Consider the following 18,429-nt stretch of genomic DNA (forward strand, 5'->3'; position numbering starts at 1 on the left):
GTGCCCAGTGAGGTACCAGGGGCATATAGCAGGTTGGTGCCACCAGGCCCAGCCCTCTCCCTGATGGCCAGGTGCCTCCTTTTCTGCAGCACTGGTTTTGATGTGCTCACTGGAGACTGTTCCTGAGATAGGAGAATTTTCTTCCTTCCTGAAGGTCTGCTTCAGGCTACTGCAGCCCAAGCCAGCTCTGCCTACCATGTATCCAGCCCTGTGGAAAGAGCAAGTAGGCATGAAGGATCCAAGCTGACCCACAAGGAGGACTATGACTTCTACTTGGGAGAGATAAGAGATTTCTCTGTGGCAGGGAGATGGCAGTGGTACCTGCCCTGCATGTGCATGTGCGTGCTGGCAGCCTGTCAGCTGACTTGGTGAGTGGCAAGTGCGGGAAGGTAGCCAGGTCCTATCTGCTAAAGGGCTTAAAATTCCCAGCCTGAAAGCATTTGATGTGATTTGCTGTAGCTTTCCTCTGTACTTTTCTCTGCACCATTTGGGTCTGGACCCTCAGGGTATTGAAGTAACAAGAGTAATAACAGGTGTCCTTTTCCACTGCTTCCACGCCTGCATCTTCACCTTTTATTTCTACCACTGTAGCATCATCCTCTCCAACTAGGAGACCTCGCAGTCCAGGCATTGCAAGGCCCATACATCCTTTGTATCTAAATAGATTAGTGCAGGGGGAAAAAAAGAAACTGTTGTTATCTTCTTTTGTATTTTAAAGAATGCAAATTAAGATGCTTGTTCTGCTCCAGTATATATAGCAAGCTCTAGATTTTTTATTTGCTCAGAACTCAATCAAGTGCTTAAAGATAATTAAATCATAACAGCTCAGTCAAAGATTTCATAAGCAACTTCTTGAGCCAAATAACTCACCATAGCTTGGTCTTCAATCAATCAATTACAGCCCTGGGAGGGCTATTTTGTAACTTGTGGGGGAATACCTGTCTTAAGCTGGTTCCTAAAGCTTCTAAGCTTCTATAAGGCTTTTGGGTTTTGCAGGTGGATATAAATGCACTCACTATTAAAGTTTAAGATTCATTAGTCGACATAGAAATTACATATGTCAATTAAAATTATATCTGAAGGAGGATAGAGGAACTGATGCATTTTAATCTTACATTCTAGTGTGATATTGGACTGCATCAGTACATTACATTTAATATATTAAAATTGTGGAGTAACTTCAGTTGGAAGAGGCCTCTAGAGATTATCAAGTCCAAGCCTTTGCTCAGTGCAGGCTACTTTCAAAGTTAGATAAGGTTTCTTAGGGATTCGTTCATCTGAGTTTTGAAAATCTTCAAGGACAGAGATTCTACGAAAAAAAATCTGGTAGGTTTTTTTCTTGATGTCCAGTCACAATTTTCTTTTCTGCAATGCAAAATTACTGCCTTGTGTCCCTTCACTGTCCACCTATGGAATGGTGGCTCTGTTTCCTCCATAATGCTTTCAGGGCAATTCTTTAGCCTTGTCCTTCTCAGGATTACCCTATCTCTTGCCCGGAGAAGGTGACCACCTTCCAAAAATGACAGGGAGAGGACTCACAGTCATTACCCTTGAACCTCTTGGATGTATTCCACCCAGCCCTGTGTATTTGCTATCTCCAGTTGACTTAAGTGTTGCTTCCCTTGATTCTCTGGGATGTGTGGGTCAGGGTTGTAATACAGGGGCTGGGTGAACCTCTGCAATTGCTGTAGGACATGCAGGACCTGGGCTCCAGGCAAGCAGAAAACTTGTGAGACAGCTGTCTGGTCAGAAGATAAGTGTTTGTCTGCACAGAAGGGAATAACCAAACACTATTATATCCATACATAACCATTACATCCTTTTTATGACAAGTGGGCAAGGCTCAGTCACCTTCCAGCTCCTGAAAATCATGAGCTGCCACCCTCTGTCCCTGGGGAGGTTTTTGTCAGTCCCTGCTTTGAGGGTAGTTTCTGGCCATCCCTCCTTCAGCAGAAGATGAGGCTTGGGCTTTTGCCTCTGCAGAGTGTCTGCAGAAAGTTGTGACCAACTTTTAGACTATTAGTGGTCTGTTACAGATACTTCTGTGCCCATGATCCACATGATCCTATCACTCCAGAGACAGGGTATCTCACATCTAGGCTATTGCTGTGAGTAGGAGGTGCCATTGCTGCTCATGGTGGTAACAGACAGAAGAAATGTTTGTGATTTCTTTTTTACACCAAAACCTGTTTCTCACGTCCAATGCAGAAAAGTGAATTTGCTTATGCTGATTGCTTAATGTGTATGCAATGATGAGTTGGTTAGGAATACTTTATCTAAAAAGAAGTTGAAAAGGCAATTGTTTTTATCCTGAAGTTTATTCTCCTATTCATTTACTTTTGGAAAAAGGAATGAAAGCATCTATTGAAAAGTCTTGGTCTCTTTCTCCTAGCAATGTTAGCCAGGGCGGGAACAACATGATAATCTCACAGATTCAGAGCACTGTGAGGGGATCGTGATGTCTCAGCTTCAGAGAACTTTGACATTGCTTGTTCCAGATTTTTGATGGTGTAGTTTTGGACAATGGTGCAGTGGTGCAATTATTTGAACAACAAAGTGAAGTGCTCTAAATAGACCTGTATTTATCATGCTGTTTTCAGTTTGAGGCATCTTAAATAATTTGTGCCTTCTCTTGTAAGTGCAGCCAATTACAGTAATTGAACCCAGAGATCACAAGTATATGGATCACTATAGCAAAGTCTTGTTCTGTCAGTCAGGAGTGGAAACTTCTGACAAGTGAAAGATACAAAGGAATTTTCTGTTGTTGCTGATGTAGTGTTCTCTAAGTGTCTAAATGCTGAAGTGAAAGTCAGAAATAAATAGGGTTGTGTCTGTAGCCAGTGCCACCACTTACTTTTCTGCAGTATTAAATATGAAGAGACTGTCTTAAGGTATTATTTTGAGTCATGTCAGAGCTAGATATGCTGCTAATTCCAGTCTACCTAAGTTTTTGCCCCACTGGCTTGCCTAGGTTCTCTATTTAGGCTGCATATTATATTCTTATGAAAGCTGCATGGAGGGATTATATTTTACATGACAAGTTCTAAAAGATTCATGTTTATAAGTGCTTTTTAATTATAGGAAAATTTTAAGTTCATGCTAATGCAGATTCATGCTAACATTACACTTAAAATTGTTGTAATGATTATAATGTTTTATTTTCTGGGTCATCAAAACATTATCAAGCCTGTGTTTCAGCTTTACTTGTCACAGTGACATGGATAGGAGTAACGAAGCCAATCACAGTGCATGGAGATCAGCTATGGGGCTGTAACACTATCCCGTTTCCTCTGGAGTTTTTTTCTTTTACTTAGTTTTGATTCACATATACAAAACAGAAAATGCAGTCAGTAATTTCCTCATTACTTAAATGTCTGTTGCCTCTAGTTGAAAACTCTGCTGAGAAAATGTTACTTCAGTTGTTCCTGTCAATGCTTCCTTTAATCATGGTAAAGGTTGTAGAGAATTTTCATTTTTTGAGATGTAATGCAATCTGAAAGAGCATATATTAGTATGGGTGTTGTAATGCTTTCAGAATATTTCTGAGATTCTTCTCTAACACTTTCTTTTATTCAAAATGACAAGCAGACAATATACGTATTTAAATGTGATTTGGTATGCGATGTCAGTGTATTTGATATATGACAAACATGATTTATCTATTTTCAGTGTAACTTTTCCTTTCCACAAAATCCTCATGTTTTATTTATGTTCTTGATATCTAATTGGGAGTGGTGGACTAAAACAGTTTGATAAAAGAAAATATTTTTATTAAAAAATGCACAAAGCAGATCAATTATTAGCAAGTTCTGTTTTGACATTAAATTAGCATGAAGGTTCACCAGTGTATATGTGAAACTCGATATTGGACAATAGCAATCTAGTAAAATCTTGAAGAAACGTAATTGGGCAAGTCTGGGCCATCTTATCAGAATATAATGAAATAAACTGACAAGACAGGCTTCTTCCTCGCCCCGCTGTGGGTGGGAGACATTTTGGCACAGACTGCCTTTGTAGAAGAGTGCAGCTCATCATGGGCTGAGAGGAAAGGTTCTTTCCTTGGGAGAGCAGAGGAACTGACAGCTCACAGGGAATGATTGAAAAGTCTTGCAAAATCTCTACTATTTTCAGTGGTACCAGTTCAACAAAAAAATATCGAGTCAATATTTTCTACTTGTGCCAGCATTGCCATTATGAGTGGAGTCTGTGTTGCTCTGACAGGGAATACTTGCAGGTTGCAGTAAGCCCTGGGAGGGCAGGTGCCATTGGTCCTGTGCACTCTGTCTCCAGAGCCAGAGATTTCAGGGACTGATTTTAGAAGTAACTTGGATTGTTCTTGATGCTGGTGTAGCTTGTATCAATAACAGCATCAAGTGAGACACAGAAGAGACATGCTGGTAATCTAAAGTTATCTTTTGAGTTCTTGAGGGACAGAAATGGTAAAAGACATTATTGATACACTCCCTAGATACCCCTTAAAAAGATTAACCAAATATAATCATGCTTGTGGGAGTGGAATGAAGTTCAGATTTGGCTTTGGTGGGTTGAACTGAGTGCATGTTGTTAGGTTGCTGAAGGCAATAACTTGATGCAGCACTTCACCACCTGATTGCATAGAATCATTATGGAGTCATAGAATAGATTGGGTTGGAAGGGAATTTAAAGATCATCTAGTTCCAACCCTCTTGCCATGGGCAGGGACACCTTCCACTAGACCAGGTTGCTGGTCAAAATCCAATCCAACCTGACCTTGAACATTTCCAGCGATGAGCATCCACAGATTCTCTGTGCAACCTGTTGCAGTGCCATTCCACCCTCTGTGTAAAGAATTTCTTCTGAATACCTAATCTAAATCTATTCTCCTTTAGTTTAGAACTGTTCCCCTTTGTCCTGCATGAGTCTGTCTGCTCTGACAAAAAATAATGTAACCCTGATAAACCTTTGATGGTTTGTATCTCCCAACAACTTGTGAACAATAAACCTTGACTACTTTTTACACCCTGTCTGAGGTTGGATACCTTTACAGATCTGGTACATAGTTAGTTGCTGTGAACAGACAAATCCCAAATGCTTGCTTTGCACTTAAGAAGCAGCAGTGAATAGGTTCCAGAGACGTAGGACCTTCTCATTGTAACATGTCAATGGGACAGAGACATATAAAATCTGCAGATATGAAGTCCAAAACAGAAGGAAACAAAAATATAATATGCCTCTGTAATGACAGGAGGCAAAAGACATTCACAGGACTGTGAGCACAGGATTTCCAGTGGTTCAAGATCTAGCTACAAATATTATTCCAAAACCTCTCTCTAGCAGCTGACAAAGAAATATTGCCTAAACCAAAAGCCCTGAGACAAATATAAGGAAAAGCAAATACAGAGGTAGAATGAATACAATCCTTAAATGAAAACAGCCATAATTCATTCAATGGGCTTTGTGCGGATCGTGGGAGAACAGTAATGCTTAGCACAGGGCAGTGCAGGTAGCAAGGTCTAGGAGGTGCCTATCTATTCCAAAGAAGTGTCACAACATTTGAAAGACAGAAAGATAGGAACTCACTCACTGAATCACACCCAAATATCTAACCCGAATTCTCTCCCGTACTGTACTGCTTCCACAGAAGATGCAAGGGACACTTGATAGCTGACTATGCCCAAGGGCCATTTCTTTGCAACTGTTGGTGTATGTGTAAAGCTCAAATTCTGGAATATGTTTTCTCTGAAATTTTATCATAGAATCATAGAATCATAGAATAGATTGGGTTGGAAAAGACCTCCAAGATCATCGAGTCCAACCCTTGGTCCAACTCCAGTCCATTTACTAGATCATGGCACTCAGCGCCACGTCCAATCTGCATTTAAAAATCTCTAGGGATGGTGAATCCACCACCTCTCTGGGCAGCCCATTCCAATGCCTGATTACTCTCTCTGTAAAGAATTTTTTTCTGATATCCACCTTAAATTTCCCCTGACAGACCTTGAGCCCGTGCCCCCTTGTCCTATTGCTGAGTGCCTGGGAGAAGAGACCAGCCCCCACCTGGCTATAACTTCCCTTCAGGTAGTTCTAGACAGTGATGAGGTCACCTCTGAGCCTCCTCTTCTCCAGAATAAACAACCCCAGCTCCCTCAGCCTCTCCCCATAGGACTTGTGCTCCAGTCCCTTCACCAGCCTTGTTGCTCTTCTCTGGACTCTCTCCAGCACCTGAATATCTTTTCTGAACCGAGGGGCCCAGAACTGAACACAGTACTCAAGGTGTTGCCTCACCAACGCAGAGTACAGGGGAAGGATCACTTTCCTGGTCCTGCTGGCCACGCTATTTTTGATACAGGACAGCATCCCATTGGCCTTCTTGGCCACCTGGGCACACTGTTGACTCATGTTGAGCTTCCTGTCAATTAGTACCCCCAGGTCCCTTTCTGCCTGGCTGCTCTCCAGCCACTCTGTGCCCAGCCTGTAGCGCTGCAGGGGGTTGTTGTGGCCAAAGTGCAGGACCCGGCACTTGGCCTTATTGAACTTCATCCCATTGGAATCAGCCCATCTCTCAAGTCTATCCAGATCCCTCTGCAGAGCCCTCCTGCCTTCCAGCAGGTCGACACTCCCTCCCAACTTGGTGTCATCAGCAAATTTGCTGATGATGGACTCAATCCCCTCATCTAAATCATCAATAAAGATGTTAAACAGGACTGGACCCAACACAGACCCCTGGGGAACACCACTGGTGACTGGCCGCCAGCTGGATGCAGCTCCATTCACCAGCACTCTCTGGGCCCGACCCTCCAGCCAGCTCCTAATCCAGGAGAGGGTACATTTGTCCAGGCCATGGGCTACCAGCTTTTCCAGGAGTATATTATGGGAGACAGTGTCAAAGGCCTTGCTGAAATCCAGACAGACCACATCCACAGCCTTCCCCTCATCCACCAGGTGGGTCACCTGATTGTAAAAAGAGATCAGGTTGGTCAGACAGGACCTGCCCCTCCTAAACCCATGCTGGCTGGGAAAAATAAGACTAAAAAATAAACAAACCAAAAGGAAACATTATATATTGATGTGGATTTTCCTAGTATGTTTTTGGCATGTTTTCTTCAGAATGTTACTGTATCGTTACAATCAAAATGTCTCACATGCTAATTGTAATAGTTTTGTGGGGGATGGAGGCTTGGAGCACAGCGGGCTCTCTCAGAGGCAGTTTTTAGAAATGTTTGAACATGACCACGAGAGCCATGAACAGCACTTGTGTGGCTGGCATGACCAAAAGAGTATATTCTGACTTCCTAGTCTTTGGGATCACTGGATTTCTATAATGTAAATAGCAGAAAAATATCTCAGCTTGGTACCTGAAATTCAAATTGAGTTTCCTTTCTTCCGGCAAGTTATGAATCACAGTATAAATCCTTGTTAATGTCTGCCTTAAATTTCATCTACAGAGCATTTGGACTCCTGAGTTGAGTGTTCTGTAAATCTGGGCCTGTGAAACATTCATTTTCAGTTGACTTACTTTCCGGCAATAAAAAAAAATGTAAATGGAGAAGGGAAAATAGTATCCAGCTCATTTTTCTATGGCCATCTTAGCAGCCCAGTTATAAGTGGAATAGAAAGCAAAACATTTTTATCATTCAGTACCATAGAGAGGACTGATCTTCTTTGTGCAGCAGGTCCTTTTAAGTGAGTAGATATCCATTTCACAGAGGCATTTTTCCATTCTAGAGTTATTTTTCTTCTCATGTTTCCACTTCTGTGTAAGTGTTTCTTGTGGGTTTAGGGTTAGTAACTTTCAAATTGAAAATGTGGTTTTTTTTAGGAATTAATTCTGGTTCTTGTTAAACCACTCTGAAAAAAAAGTATTGCATACTGAACACTGAGAGGACTCATTTGTCTTATTTTTAAGAAATTGAAGGCAAGTTTCCAAGCAAACACATAAAAATATGATCTTTACTAAACTGAAAACAGATGTGTAACTACCCTGTGCTGCTCTGATGAGCTTTCTGAATACCTAAATTATATAGCTACAGGTTAGAATTTAAACAATAATTATGACAGCTAAATATCAATATATCTCTAAGCACAGCAACTTCTAGTGAAAAAAAATGTAAATAGGTCCAAGTTAATATCCAACAACAATAATTAGTGTTTTCACTGAATCTGAGGATGCTTTTAACTTGGCTCCACAAGCAAAGACTGTGACCCTGCTACATGTGAATGCCTGACAATATACTGTGAACTAGAGTTGATTTGCCTACTGCTACGGAAACACCTTGATGTTAAGGACATACCACCTGCTGTATTATTTATTCTGTTTCTGCATCTATGAGTCCAGTTTTAATTTAGTATTGCAATGCCTTAACTCCCAGCTGAGAGCTTATAAAACAACTGAAGGTTAAATCATCAGTTAATATAATTGAAACTTGTTTCTCTTTTGCCTTTTTTCCGAATTTACCTGCATATAAATCCCTCCAGTTGCTCCCATGTTTTGATTTCTACAGCAGAAATAAATCCAAGTCTGCTTTGGGTGAAGATTCTCATTTCAATTACCTGTATAGGTAAAGTTTTGAACAGCCAAAATTAAAAAAACAACAAAACAATGTAGGGATTTTCTGTGAAATTAAAGTCTCTGACACATAAGGCATTTTAAGAAATAAACTGGCTATTACAACATGAAAATGAATGAAAGGAAAGCAGCAGGAGAAAGGAGAGGCTTGTAAAGGGAATGGTGACAGTTTTGCTGAGGAATTCTCCTGTCAGTTTCCCTAGGGAGGAGAGAAACAAAGTGGGGAGAAAGTGGGAGGAGAGCAGTGTGAAAAGGCTCTTGGATACCATGGAGATGGGTACAGTGTAAAAATCTGTATACTGTAGATAAGAAAGTGGGAGGTTGATATCAAACTCATACCAGCCAGAAACTGGCTTTGTGCATGGTAAACATTTTAAAGGCTGGGGAGCAGGAAGCATTGTTTAAGTCTTTGCCATACTGTTTGCCTACTTAACACTTAGGAGAGTGGAGGGAAGGGACAAATAAATGCTTTTTCAGCTTGTGCTTTTCAGTATGACTGTTCTCTTATCTATATCCAGTTTACCAGGAAGGGTAAATTATTTTCTAGAGCTTTTTTTTTTTTGCATTGAATTCTTGCTACTCCAGGCCTGCTTTTTTTTTAACTCCTCTTTTAATTTCAGTCTTAGTTTGATTAACTGGGAGCTCAAAATATATTCATAATGCTTCTTCATGGTTCATGAATGTGATGAATTCCTGAGGAACTAAATGTTACTTTATATCTGAGTAAGACAGTGAGTTTTTAAAATTCAGTCTTCGTATTACACTGCTTTGAAAAACTGTCTCTGCTCATTTTAGGATTTCTTTGTTGTCTGTTTCTAATTTTTATGCTTTCGATGCCTGTAAGACTGCTGTTATTTATATCCGTAACTACATGAAAATGCTATAGTTTGTACATATGACATGAGAGTTCTAAGAATCATTGGATTTTTTCATTTTAAACTTAAAGAAACACTGTAGAATGATGTGTGGTTTTCAGAAAATCATTCTTTGTGCTGATGGTACTTCCCAAAATACAAGCTGCCTGCTGCCTGTGAATCAGGGTAAGGCAGTCTGATATTATTTTTATGTTTTATCCACAAGCTTAACTTCAGAATTATGCCAAACCAAGTGAATTACTTTTGTAAGAATTTAAATTTAAATGCTGTGCCTTCTGTAAAGTTCTGAGGAGTTGGATGGGGAAACTGTTCTCATCTCTGTCAGTTTTACTCATTGCATTTTGTTCAGGGAGGCTTCCTGACCACAGATTGACTCGTGAAGTTATAATGGTAATAAAAGCAGGGTTTTGCAATGGCCCTTCCTCTGCATGTGTGCATTGAGGAGCAAGCATGATGCAGTAAGATTCTTAAGACTTTAATTTGTTGTGCTGGAGGACACACAAGACAAGGTGCTTGTCCTCCTGTTCATACCGAAGCATGTGTTGGAAAAGTCTGCTGGGAGCAATGTGGACGTGCTGCTCTAGGGGCTGTATGTGCCTGTCCTTAGCTATCTCATCCCTGGGTATTAACCTTGGCCAAAGAGCAACAGCAGTCTTTGTAAAATATAAAAATGCCTCTATTTTCTAAAATCTTTTCCTTTCTGAATTTTCAGGATCACTGTGGTGGTTCTTGGGATCTTCTTAGAGGTTGGAAGCCCAGGATTTCCTGACAGTGGTTGTGCTGGTCTCCTGTCTGTAGACACCCACTATTTTATGGCATTTTTTAAGGTTCAGACTTGAAAGGGTGCATGTTGACCTCCAAGGGAAAATTTGAAGAAGCCATCTCAGAGCATGATTTTTAATTGACTTTTTCTCAGAAACCACAAAAGAAAAGCCATTAAACTTTAAGCTACAGTTTTACTGATGCTGATATTATTGTGCAGGGTGTAAACTGTAGATTTAAAAGTTGTGTTAAAATGAGGTATTGGGTGCTTCAAGTACAGATTGTTGCTGGTAGGACCACAAAGATAGTTGTCTGTACCAAGGTAGGTGACTTAAATGTATAAATCTGTGATGAAGTGTGAGGTCCTCCCTGTAAGAAATGAACATTGGTGCTGGTAAGTTCCTACAGCATTTCTCACTGGCTGCCAAAAGCATTGCAGCATGGTGAATGCGGTGAATCAGGAACTTGGGATCTTCTCTGTCCCCATTCCCTTCAGTTTTGTACTCAAGCTTCTGGAGTTTTGAGTTGTCTGCTGGAACTGGCTGTGTGGAGAGGGAAATGCTTTGGAATTTGGACTTGAGTGTTTTCTGACAATCTAGATGCTGTAACCCCAGGGTCATGTGTACAAAATCAGGAATAACAGCATCACTGACTGATAACATACTGTCCTTCTAAGTTGAACATTTTTAATTATGGCCTTAGGTTCTTTTAATCAGATCTTGATATTGTAGTCAATGGGAGAAGGTAAAACTAACTTTACAGGCAGGTAGTGAGCAGCTAATTTGATGTTTCTCCTCTGTTTGCAGTTCCTAATGAGTGGGGTTCACATTTACATCACGATAGCTAATTTGGATGCAGTTTGAGAGCACAAAGTGTGATCAGATGCAGCAAATGCAGTGTTCCAGCAGTCACTGGCTCTTCTTCATATGATGTTAAAATATATATGTACATTGATGCCTGTTTCTTTGTTTCCACAGGTTCTGCCTGGCATACTGCAGAAGCATTGCTGTATTTTACCTGACAGGAACACAGGTAAACTTTTTTCTTAAGGAGTTAACATTGTAATATGATTTGTAGAAATGCAAACATAAATTGGATTGTATAGAGAAGTCTTGTTTGCTATTTATGGTCACTGAAGTTATTTTATAGGGAGTGACAACTTGGATGTTTTCTTTAAATTACCTGCTTTCATATGAAAATTTTGTGTATTCTGTTAATTTTCTGGAGCTGTTGCAGTTTTAGAGGCTGCTATCAGGTCTTGCTTATAAAGGTATTTGAATGAGTTTCTGAAGCATTTCTATGTTGTTAATTATAAATTTGTGACTTTGTCAGGCAAGTGGCTTTAATACTGAAATCTGCAGTCTGGTCCTGTTGATTCACAAAGGTGCTAAGCATTAAGCTCATACTACAGATAAATGCTTGCTCTATGCTTATTTTTCAGACTAGAGGAGTAGGCTAAAGGAGTAGACAGAATGAGTATCACTTAACCATGTCGTGTTGGTGCAGGAACAAACATAGAGTAATGTGCTTGTGACCAGAACAAATCAATTGATGAAAACGATATTGGATGAAAAGAAAGTGATGATTTAATTTTACATTCTTTTATTACAGGAAAAACCAATTTCTTCTAAAATAAGTTTTAAATTCCTTTCAATAATATTATATATTGAGTGAAAGTGACTGCATATGCTACTGTGAGTATGATTTGACAGACTAATTTGAGAGATGTAGAAGGAAAAATGAAGCTTTTTGTTTGATATTTTCTACACAGATTTTATGTGATTGCTTGTGTCTCTTAAGGCTTCATCCCCCCTTACCCCAGTAGCTATCACTAAAATAAACTGGTTTGCTCCTTGGCTTGTTATTACTTGTATTTCAGGCACAATTTACTCTAAGGGTAATTGCAGACAGAACTTGACAACTGTGTTGAACTGTGGAAGGACTTGTGCTTACCTGCAAATGTTCAAATGAAATTTAAAATCATATTTCCATTTTTATCTGTAAACACGATAAGGTCCTATAGAAAGATGTTAATAATATGTGACTTCTAGCAAAAATTTGAAAGTTTATATTTAGTGAACAACTTGCAGACAGACTTTGGCCTTCATAATAATTTCAAGATTTCCTGAAAACTGGACTCGGTATAATGACCTCAGCACAGTCTGTGTGCTCCTTTGCTAATATCCTGTGACAATTATTTTGATTCTTTTATTTGTAATATAAGAATTTGGTCCAGATTCTGTTGACAGCCAAACTCTTCTCAATTTATACTGAAGTGTATCATGTTGATGTCAAAGCCAGTGTTGCATAAGGTGATGGTCTGGAGTTGGGCAGTAAGATTGACCAATTATCAGAAGGGGTTATAGTATGTCTTTATAACCAATAACAAGAAAGACATTTATCTAAAATTTCAGTCACCTTCAAAAGTCCTTTAATTTGGGCATAAAAAAGAAGGGAGAAGCTTGCTAATGTAAAATTTGGGTTTGAAAACTCTGAAATAAGCTCCTTGAAGGTTTAGGTATGTAACAACTGCTACACAACTCAAGCACAATTACATGTGAAAATAGTTGTAAGTTCTATTGCTTCTGTGTGACTGCTGCAGGAAGTATTTTCATGTCTACCTACTGTATAGTGGGGAGTTGCCAGCAGGTGCAAAGTCAGTGATTTCTGTGTTCCATTTTCCCCACTTCTCCCATTTACAGTGTTTAAATACCTGGCAGAGAGAAGAAGAAGGAGAGTTCAGACAGGACAGGACATGGGGGATTTTCAACTTCTTTTTGGAGGAAAAGGATGACCAAATTTGAGGTTGATTCACTGAGTCTGTTAGAGATATATGAAACTTTGTCTTGTTTGATTATGTCTGAATCAACTAGTTCAAACTAAGAAGAAGGAATTCATTAAATTTGTGTAAATCTGGAATGTGCTATTTGCATTCAAATGCATGCATCAAACATAATCTTGTTGGTTTCCATTCTCAGTAAACGAGCCCAGAAAAATTGCCTGATTGTGAGCTGTAGGTCTGTTTGCATTCAGCTGTTGACATTTGGAGGAACTGAGCAATGTACAGACTTGGGTGTTGTTCCTAATAATGAGAGAATGATAAAGAGAGATGGACTAGGGGGAGGGATGAGAGAAGAAGGAGGGGAAGAAGCCATAACGAGACTGACAAAACCATTAGGAAAGAACACAGATGCTGCAGGGATGGGTGGAAGGGAGAGATATAATAGTAGTTTCTCCACTTATTTGTATCCATCCAACACTCCAATCATAGCCACCTTGGTGGTCTTGGACTTCTCATTCAAGAATGCCTCCATGACCAGCCTCTGTCACATTGTTAGCACTGGAGCTGCACCTCAGGGAAAGAAACGAGCCCTTGGGAACAATGGGGCCAGTGCTGCCAGCCCATTCTCTCATCTGGCAGCCCTTCAGACCTAACTGGAGTGTGGTTCTTGGGGAATACACACATTTAGCCTTAAAAGTGATATACCCTTGGATCACCTGTACTCTAGAAAATTGCACATTTATCACTGTCCTTTCCTACACTGTGTAGGAGTTTGAAGTGACCAAATTTTGTGGTACTGATATTCTGTATTTGTAAACTGGAGAAAAGAACTATGTATGGAAAAAAGGGTATATGGGATCCCCCTCCCATGGGGATGGTTTGTTAGTATTCCTACCATGAACCTTTATTCTCAGTGCTTATAACTTAGCTATAAAAACATGTCCTGCTAAGACTTTCAAAGGGGAGCATAAAAAATGTAATTCAACCATTTCATGGCAATGCAGTTTTGGAAGATATCTATTTAATAAGATTAGGTATTCCAAAGGTTAAAGAATGATTGATTTTCAAACATGTAAAGCATTTACAGAATCTCATTCTCTAAATATAACACTGAATACTGTTAGTTGGTTGCTCGCATTAAATTTTGCTAATTGACAGTGATGTTTCAGCTCTTAAGTGTTAATTTATTTGTGTCTTTCCATTCATCATATTTTCATTACTAAATTAAAAGTTCATATAGCATGCAGTGGCATAATATATGCTCGTTATCACATTAGCTGGTATGCAGAACCTGTATTTGTCACATACTCTCTGTCTCAAGATGCAAAAGATCTCAGGCCAGACATCTTTATTCTGCACTTCCATCTTGTATGCCATAATCATACTGTAAGAACTTTATTGATGTCCTACTCATTTTTTTCCAAGTCCTGTAGCTTACTCAGCCAGGAGCAACTGGGATGCATTAGCGGTTATAAAGTTAATTGGAAGAAAAGCAGTTACATGCTCTGGACAGGTGTTAGTAACAAGATCATAAGGGGGAACAGTGTGAAGGTACTAATGATCTGGTGGGGAGCAGCTTGCCTATTTTCTTGAATTATTACCCTCTCTCTCTCTCCAGCTCCAGCTGGGAGAAATAGCTCTCCCCTTTTGATGGACATCCACCACCCCCTGTGGACGCATGCAGCCTGCTCATATTCCCTTTAGAAATTCTTCCCAGCAATTATCCATCCCTGGTCAATGAGAAATCTTCAGCCAAATCTGAAGTCCTTCCTATTTCTGCATAGTTACTTCTGTAAACCTTAGGCAGATGCTGAGGCTGTCCTTCCTTGCTCTCTCCCCACTTAGTAAGGTTCTTGTTTGTGGTAGTGGTTTAGAGAGCTGTTCACGCAGTATGAGCAGTACAATTCGTTTCTACCCTCAAAATGAAGATAGCCATTAAATGCAACATGTTTTGGCATTCCTAAACAAAATAAAAATTTGAGGGGTAGGAATGCAGATTTGAAACAGAGAAGTCGATGTACCCTGCTGTGTGTTGCTTTTTATTTAAATTTATATATTTTTAAAATTTATTTTTATTTCCAGTCTTGCTTGAAATAGAACTCTTCAGGCAGTGTATGTGGGTTGTTTAGCTGTAGAAAATTTCATGCAAATAAAAAAAAGGAAATATATCTGAAAGCTTATGCTGTTGTGCATGCTGTGTTTAAGCAGTCTCAGAGTGGATAAGTGAATTATTTGGGGTTTGAATTTTGTTTATCCCAGGGCTCCCTGTATCATGATCTAACACAGTAAATGATTCTCAAGGTGAGCACAAACATACTTGGGGCAGTAAACCATGAGTTATCAATGGGACTCATTAATAGAAGGCATTTGGTGTGATTTTTACCATTGCTGCAGCTGTTAAATGGACACCCTTGCACTGCAGAGATGCTGATAGCTGTGTACCTTCTCTGCCTCTGTTGTGCTCTTGATACACAATTATTAGTTTCCTGTCATGCAAAGGAATTACGCAAACAGTTTCGGTACTATTCTTTTCCATCATAGCTGTGAGTTTGATATGTTGTGGACTGCAAATTTGGGCTCATTTTTTCCGCTGAAAATCCCAAAGGAAGGAATGAATCAATAGTTGCCAGCACTTTCTTGGGCTGATTTGTTTTTTGAGGTCTTAAGCATGAATTTCCCCTCCCACTGTGAAGGAGAATATAGGTACAATAAAGAGCACCTGCACCTATCATGCTGGCTTTATTCCGGTAAATAACTATTTTAAACACTACCAAAAAAAAAAAAAGGAAAAAAGGTTTCTGCTGTCTGAAGTGTCTTTATCACACATTTTCAGATCAGCTCTTATGTGCTGATATTGATGTTTCACAAGATGTTAAATCCTTCATTATAATCATCTTTTGTACATCTCATTGGCTGAAATTACACTGAAAAAAAGTGTGACCAATGTTTTGGTTTTGCAAAGAATGAATATCTGCTTGAGAAAGTGGTAATTGCTTTATATACAAAAGCAGGAGTTTAATAATAACCAACCTCTTCATTGGGTAAAGTACAGCCCAAGACAGGAATGTTTCATCCTTTGCTTGTTTGCTTTTCTTCCTGTTGCTTGAAGAGCAAATATTGAACAGGAGAAAAATCTACGATGGTATTAAGTAGAATTCCTGCACTAAACTTTACTAAATTGGATAAAGAAGGTAACATAGCTTTTTTTTTTCTTCATCTATATCTGCAATAGTATTTCCCTACTAGTTTTTAAAATTAAAGGAGTGTGAATTGATGCTCAAAACCAAGTGTTTTATAACTAGTAAATACATTACTCCTCCCAGTTAGGTTTATATATATCTATTTCTATCTATATACATATATATATATATATAGATAGATATAGATATATATTTATTGCAATATAATGTGTGTTTGTGAGAAAACCCATCCAGATAATTGGGCTGAAAGTCCATATGTATGAACTGTTCAGGAGCCAGTTTGATTGCACAGAAGAAATTACAGGATAATGTTCAGAAGCCAAAGTACTGCTACAAAAATAACTTAGCATATTGTCTTCCATCTGAATATTTTGAAGGCCTTAACTAATTGTGATGAATTTTTGTCTTGTACCATTGTCATATAAACTTTTCCTGTGTTTTATCAAAGAGGAAGTCAGATTATAAATTGTAGCAATGCAAGAATATTCACTTGGGTTATGTATCATCCTCTTTGGAAGTTCTTTGCTGAAACTGAGATTGTCCTTTTGCTTTCAAGATATAGCTATAGATTTTAGGCAGTTCCTGCAGATTTCACCTGCTGTCTGCTTGCTGAGTTCAACATGAGCATTCTCATTCAGATGTTCAGCTTCAGGCTGCCTGCTGGTACTTTCCAGCCCAGTTTCCATGGAAATGGGAATTAGAGGGGTGAAAATAAAGAGTATTTTCTTAATCTTCTAGTTAATCCAGAAGTTCTCATACCTTGGCATCAAGGTTGTTTTGCTTTTAGTTGGATAGGTGTATGATACCAACTTCTGAAAATTCAAAAAAAACCCAAAACTTGTCATTGGAGCTGTTAAAAGCAATACCTGTAACCATGACTTTGTAGAGGTGTTGGAGATTGATAGTAAAGAATGAATAAGGGAGAAGTGAACTGGACTGTGCAAGGATAAACTGATGAAAGGGTGTGAGTCAATATCCTGTGGCCATTTTAGGTTCTTAGTGCTGCTAGATGTCTAGCTAGAATAAGGAACTATACTCTTGCAGTCTCAAACCAGCCAGAAGACTACCTTGTCTTATTGCATCTGCCTAGGATTGTCCATCTTAAAATCTGGTCTCTATGTGTTCAAAGATATAGGCAGTTTGGGGTACACTCATGCTTCAGAGGGGTCAGGTCTGTTAGTTCAAGGTCAATAGGACCTCAGACTTCAATATTAAGACTTCCAGCTATAAAGCTAATCAACATATCTTAATGCACTTAAAATAATTGGACAGGCTAGAAAACTCTGGACATCTGTGAGCATAAAATTGTTTTAAGACTCCAGCTGGCCCGGATCTCTGTGCCCCTCTGGTTATGGTGTAAAAAGCACAGTCACAGCACAATGCACTGGTGCTTCAGTCTTTGCATGGTGTCCTAGTTGGTTGCAAGCATACTACAAAGCCCTTTTGGCAGTTCGAGGTCTTCCACTCAACTAGTTCCTTCCAAGAGGTGTTTTTCTCCTCTTATTAATGTTATGAAAAGTCATAGTTCTGTTTCATCCAAAAATATGTAGTCCTAAAAACAAGCAAACAAACAAACAAAAAAATTAAAACAAGCAAGAGACTTCACTGATGTTTAGATGTCATGTAAGTTGTTCCAAATTGGTAAAACATGCTCCCCTGAAAGGTGAGTGCTGCCTAATCGCTGTGCTCTGGGGACTGGATGTAAACTGTTAACTGTAAAATAGTAGCTTCACAGCAGTCTCACCCTTATATGTGTGGGGGAACAGGGATCAAAGAAGGGGCTCTAGCTTGGTGAAGCTTAATTCTAGAGGCAGATGAGCATGTGTGTTTGCAGTCTCTTTGCCTAACATCATACAAATCTGGGTAGCTAAAGGTGTGTAGGAAGGAAATTATCTCCAGAAAACAGCATCCCTTTCAAGAAAGCTTTCGTGACCTTTATTTCTGAAGTGTTTTGTAGAGCATTCCAATGAGTACAGCTCAGCTGTTAAAGGAGAAGAGAACTGTGCATCAGCAGCAGCAGAAGCTGCATGCAGCTCTGATAACTGGTCATATTAGTAATTAGACTAAACCTTGCTAAATTAAAACATTATGTAGAATGAGTGATTCCTATATGCCACAGTTTGGGATTTTTATTTTTCAGTGTTTTCATCTGTTTGTGAAACAGATGATTGCCCAGGCAGTATTTAAATCACATGCACTAAGGGACTGTGTATGTTTGTACTGTAAACGGGCACTCTCTTGTGGAGGAACATAGTTTTGAAGTCC

At 39.3% G+C, this 18,429-nt stretch overlaps 1 protein-coding gene across 3 annotated transcripts in view; it reads left to right on the forward strand.

Moving 5' to 3' along the window:
• The window catches only part of DLGAP2 (DLG associated protein 2), a 459,639-nt gene that overhangs the window by 67,439 nt on the left and 373,771 nt on the right, over positions 1 to 18,429 (forward strand). For all 3 annotated transcript variants that reach the window (XM_071548431.1, XM_071548426.1, XM_071548428.1), the window contains exon 2: positions 11,160 to 11,214. In XM_071548431.1, coding sequence (XP_071404532.1) covers positions 11,160 to 11,214 — 55 coding nt within the window. The remainder of the gene's footprint in view (positions 1 to 11,159; positions 11,215 to 18,429) is intronic.

The sequence above is a fragment of the Pithys albifrons genome, chromosome 2 (genome assembly GCF_047495875.1).
Source record: "Pithys albifrons albifrons isolate INPA30051 chromosome 2, PitAlb_v1, whole genome shotgun sequence".
In the NCBI taxonomy this organism is placed as follows: Eukaryota; Metazoa; Chordata; class Aves; order Passeriformes; family Thamnophilidae; genus Pithys; species Pithys albifrons.